The 5,865-nt window shown below is 36.9% G+C and overlaps 1 protein-coding gene across 1 annotated transcript in view; it reads right to left on the bottom strand.

The window, feature by feature from the left end:
- Nucleotides 1-5,865, bottom strand: part of SCAPER (S-phase cyclin A associated protein in the ER) — a 240,365-nt gene that overhangs the window by 2,258 nt on the left and 232,242 nt on the right. The window contains exons 10-11 of the mRNA XM_007462447.1: nt 4,406-4,597; nt 536-587 (exon numbers count right to left, since the gene is read on the bottom strand). Coding sequence (XP_007462509.1) covers nt 536-587; nt 4,406-4,597 — 244 coding nt within the window. The remainder of the gene's footprint in view (nt 1-535; nt 588-4,405; nt 4,598-5,865) is intronic.

Here is a 5,865-nt window from a genome sequence, read left to right on the forward strand (position 1 = left end):
AAAAAAACCTTGTAAATCTTTTGGCCCCTGAACTGTGCTGTGCTCATCTGATGGCTTTTTCGTCATGTAGAACAATTTTACACTTTTATTTTCAATAAAAAATTCAAGTACTTGAATTTAGGGGGATGTATGGGCTACTATCAATGACGATTTTATTCTGAACATGGAACCAAATGTATGTGATTTCAGCATTTATGTGATAATGTAGGCCAATATTAATGATCTGATTGTCTCTTGTATTGCAAAGTAGCTCTTTAGTAATTATTCGCCATTTATTATACCTTGCATCAGGTGAGTATAAATTACATAAAGACGTTTTGTGGTTTTCTTTTACTTCCATAGATTTCTCTGTATATTCTGATGTACTCATGCTTGATGACAAAATCAATTTCTTTATTACCTGAAATATATTTGGTATCCGAATCTCAAATATTTTAGGTGATGTAATAAATTGATTTCTCTAACAGTTTCAGAGAGTTGAGTGAGAAGTGTCCAGCTAACAAACACATGACATTTAATTTCAATAGAGACGTACCTTCGGGCTGATAAGACTGGGTATCTGCCTGACCTGGAGTCTGTGCAAAATCCTGTGTGAAACGAGAAAAGTGTTTTTTTTAATACCAATGCTACAGACAGAGAATTTTGCTGAGCGCGGCTTTAAAAATGCTTCTGAATTCTGAGGCAACTATTTTTTTTTAACTTTTTTTTTTTTTTTTTTTTTTTGTGGTACGCGGGCCTCTTACTGTTGTGGCCTCTGCTGTAGCGGAGCACAGGCTCCGGACACGCAGGCCCAGCGGCCACGGCTTACGGGCCCAGCCGCTCCGCAGCATGTGGGATCTTCCCTGACTGGGGCACGAACCCGTGTCCCCTGCATCGGCAGGAGGACTCTCAACCACTGCGCCACCAGGGAAGCCCTTTTTTAACATCTTTATTGGAGTATGATTGCTTTACAGTGTTGTGTTAATTTCTGCTGTATAACAAAGTGTATCAGCTATATGTATACATATATCCCCATATCCCCTCCCTCCCACCCTCCCTATCCGCCCCGCTCTAGGTGGTCACAAAGCACTGAGCTGATCTCCCTGTATTATGCAGCTGCTTCCCACTAGCAATCTATTTTACATTTGGTAGTGTATATATGTCAATGCTACTCTCTCACTTTGTCCCAGCTTACCCTTCCCCCTCCCTGTGTCCTCAAGTCCATTCTCTATGTCTCCATCTTTATTCCTGTCCTGCCCCTAGGTTCATCAGAACCGTTTTTTTTTTTTAGATTCCATATATATGTGTTAGCATACGGTATTGTTTTTCTCTTTCTGACCTCCTTCACTCTGTATGACAGGCTCTAGGTCCATCCACCTTACTACAAGTAACTCATTTTCGTTTCTTTTTATGGCTGAGTAATAGTCCATTGTATATATGTGCCACATCTTCTTTACCCATTCATCTTTCAATGGACACTTAGGTTGGTTCCATGTCCTGGCTATTGTAAATAGTGCTGCAATGAACATTTTGGTACATGTCTCTTTTTGAATTATGGTTTTCTCAGGGTATATGCCCAGTAGTGGGACATATGGTAGTTCTGCTGGGTCATATGGTAGTTCTATTTTTAGTTTTTTAAGGAACCTCCATACTGTTCTCCATAGTGGCTGTATCAATTTACATTCCCACCAACAGTGTAAGAGGGTTCCCTTTTCTCCACACCCTGAGGCAACTACTTTTGCATGAACAGTTTGGAGCCCAAATATAAAAGCTGAAGAAACTGACATTATGTACTTCAGGTTCTCATACGTTTAAATCAAATAATGATGACTCAAATCTTGCTAAGTATCACCAGGGGCCAGGTTGTTGCGTCCTGTGGAAAGTACAACTTTGTTTTATATCTAACAAACTGAATTCTTTAGCCAAATACTGTCTTAAAATATTGACAGATTTTTAAATTTTAAAAAGCACAACTATAAAAGCCCTTAACGTATTCTGCAGCTATATCTTTTTTTAATTGAAGTATAATTGACATACAGTATCATATAAGTTTCAGGTGTTCATCATAGTGATTCTGTATTCATATACATTCCAAAATGGTCACCATGATATGTCTAGTTATCATCTGTCACCATACAAAGTTATTATATTATTCCTATATTCCTATATTTCCTATGCTGTACATTATGTTCCCATGACATTTATTTTATAGTTGCAAGTCTGTACCTCTTAATTCCCTTCACCTATTTTGCCCACCTCCCACCTCCCCATGCCTCTTTCCCAACCACCAGTGTGTTCTCTGTATCTATGAGTCTGTTTCTGTTTTGTTATGTTTGCTTGTTTTTTATATTCCACATATAAGTGAAACCATATGGTAAAATTGCCTTTCTCTGTCTGACTTATTTCATGTAGCATAATACTCTTTAGGTCCATCCATTCTGCAGCTAAATCTTAAAGTCTAGTAATTTTACTCTTAGATGGAACATGAAAAATGTCATCTATAATATGTAAAGTTTCAGGAACCTAGGACAAACTACTAGCTCTTATTTTTAATATAATTTTCTAGTAGCTATTAATCATCTAACACAGGGGACCTTGAAGAACCATTTTATAAACTAAAATCCAATGTATTTTCATTCCCTTGAGCACAGTTATTTATAGAAAAAAACCAAACTTGATTTAACTCCAGCAATCTAAAGTGCTATCCCAAATAAGCATTATAAGAGATTTCTGTAGTATTTATAAAATCCGTGTGCTAAAACAAAATGTATGTTAAATGTGTTACATTTACATTCAATTACATTTAATTGTGTGTTAACTGTAATGGAGAAGAGTTGAATTAGAAGTACTCCGAGATCAACCCCAGATGAAAATAATATATATGGTCCTTACTTTAGATTCTGATACCATTTATAGTTTTATAAATTGTTTTCCAAGCAGTTGAAAATGTAAGGGACTAAGTTGGTACAGATGCAAAATTGTCTTTGCTCAACAATCACTCTCTTGGTTCAACAATCACTGTCCTGGTTGAGGCCTCTCTGCTCATGCCATGAAAAACTGCATATCACCTCCCTGGCAGTCCCTGTCCCCCTTTCTTGCCTTACTTTTCTCCACAGCACTTAATACCATCTGACATGCTATTTATTTTACTTATTTATTTGTTTTTTGTTTTGACTCCCCTCATTCTAATGAAAGACCTTTAAAGGAAGAAATTTGTATCTGTGTTATTTGCTGCTGTATTTCCACTGCCTAGAGCAGTGCCCAGCACACCGAGGGCACTAAAAGATTACCCGTTGAATGAAAGAAAGAATGAATTTTAAGATCACAGTCTTAAAATTCTCTATAACATATTTTCTGTTTAAATTTAATCCTAAGGCTGTAAGAATATCTGAAAAATCCTAAATGTTAATTACGATGTTTATATAAAAATTCATTAAGACTTTAATTATTAATCACAAGATGTTCTTCGAAAAATCTGTACCCTACCTATAGATCTGAATATCTTTGAAAAATTTTTCAGAAATTGGAATCCAGACTCAAACAGAACAACTAAGCTGAAAATAAAACATTTCTAAACAATTGATCTAGTATGTTTATTAACTGATCATCTAATAGAGGATAGTTTGAGAAATGTAAACCACTAATTGCCATCTAAGGTGAAGAAGGCTTGGGGGACTCTTTAGCCATCCCAGCCAGCTGCGCACAGTTACACCCTTTCCAAAGTGATACTCGTATATTAGCCAGAATAAGGAACAATACAATACAGAGCTCTGCTTTCTGTTTCATTATTATGAACAGAAAACACTGTCTATTAATCACATGTGCATCATAGAACAAAAACAGATTGGTTTTAGGGTGGAAAATTTGAAGGAAAATGGAAGATTCTGATTCCAGTCCTACAGAATTTAACTGGATCAGAAAAATATAAGGCCATACTTAAAAGTTTTAGATTTAAGAAAAAGCAACATAACAGATTTTTATTATACACACACAGGCTGTGTGTGTGTATTTATTTATTTAAAAATTTATTTTAAATATTTATTTAAAAATTTACAAATAAACTGACATTTTAATTGATCTTTCTTCAGCAATCATTATCTTTTCCCTATAAATAGACAAAAAGCAAGATGAATTAACAGTTAAAGCCTTAAAGAAGTCTTTTAGAAAACATTTCCTTAGTGCAGGCTTACCATTTCATTAACTGGAAATATACCCTTTTCTTGAAATCCTCCAAGTAGAAATGATACAACACCCAAACCCCAGTTTTACGATCATGATATTTTAGAAATTAATTTCAAGCACAGAAATATGTGAAATTTTAAAAAGGTAGTGTGGATGGCAAGAATAAACAGCTGGTTCACTTTTACTTTTCAATTGCATTAGCTTACACACAGAGCCAGAGAATTAGGCATAACACAGAAGGTACCTGAATGAACGTGGCCAGTAGAACACAGCTCATCTCCTGCTCCAGAATGATCTTGTTCTGAAGATTGTTGTAACAAGCAGCGATAAGTGAAGGGAACAGCACTTTGATCAGCCGTGGGTCACTGAAATACTGGAAGGGCAACTGGCAAAGCTTCTGCAGCACCGTGGGGTGGCGGCCAGACTGCACGATGACCTGAAACAGAGGAGGAACCCCAGGTCAGCTGCCAAAAAGCCCCGGCCTGCCTGCCCTGGGTCCCCCTTCCCCAGCCAGTAGTGCCAGTAAGAACCATGGAGAACATGCTGAATAAGTGTAAGGAGGAAAGAAAAAGACTCCTAAACTCCTTACCAGAGCTTAACTTAAGTGATATTTGAAAGGAGCAGAAAAGAAAGAAATCTCAAACTTAAGTGATATTTGAAAGGAGCAGAAAAGAAAGAAACCTCATTTCCTAACTTAAGGAAAAGATTCCAAAAGTTCTGCACCCATTTAAAAATTCTTATAATCCACGAGGAATCATGCATTTATCATGGAGAGAGGGTGCCTGTGAAATGGGTTTGGGATACACACTGCTTTAACAGAGTGCCCCACCCTTCACTCTTCCCCTTAAAGCAAAACAGCCATATTCCTTAAAACCTGCAAAGAGCTCACTCACAAGAAAGATACCCTTTCCTATAGTCCTGCCCACTAACCTAGCTCACGGAATATATTGAACACAGATAGACCTATTCTGTATGCAGACAAACCCTTGGAAAGAAAAGGGGATTGTAAAGGGAATGGGAACAGTTTCAGCAAACACAGGCTCCAAAAGTTCCTTCCTCCGATCCATACAGCTTATCTATGTTTCCATCAGTGCCACTGAGTCTAAAAGGAGAATTGTTTAGATAAATGAGACTGTTGTCTTGAAGCAGTCTAGGTTTACAACTGTGTACATTTTAAGAAATGGGGCAATGCAATTAATGGGCTTGCAGGGAAGCCCTCCTAACTTACTCCCTAGGCCTACATGATAAACTAAGAAATGTCAAAATCAGATCTGTTTCAAGTAACCTTGATTAGACTGTTCTAATATAAAAGAGCTGGGTGACCCAAAGCCCACTTCTTGGTATAGGAGGAAGCTCACGGAAGGTTAGGAACACTGTAAAATCTAAGGTCAAGACCGTAAATTGTACTTGGAAAAATACAGTTTTACAGGTACACACCCAGACAGGACTGCATTCAAATTAAAACCAGAAGGACAGAATGAAACAGCAGAGGCAGGAGAAACATAAATTACAGGGATTTACAAGTTTTCAAAGTACTTTTAACAATACTTTAAGAACACACTCTCAGATGATAATGCAGTTTGGTTTAAGAAGAAAATCAACAAAGTAATAGTTCACATATTTTAGTTCAATAGCTAAAATGACATCAAAAACCTTTAGAGAATGTTGATAGGGACTTGTTAATACCTTCAAATCCAGCAGGAA

This window comes from Lipotes vexillifer, unplaced genomic scaffold (genome assembly GCF_000442215.2).
Source record: "Lipotes vexillifer unplaced genomic scaffold, Lipotes_vexillifer_v1.1 scaffold1456, whole genome shotgun sequence".
NCBI classification, from domain to species: domain Eukaryota; kingdom Metazoa; phylum Chordata; class Mammalia; order Artiodactyla; family Lipotidae; genus Lipotes; species Lipotes vexillifer.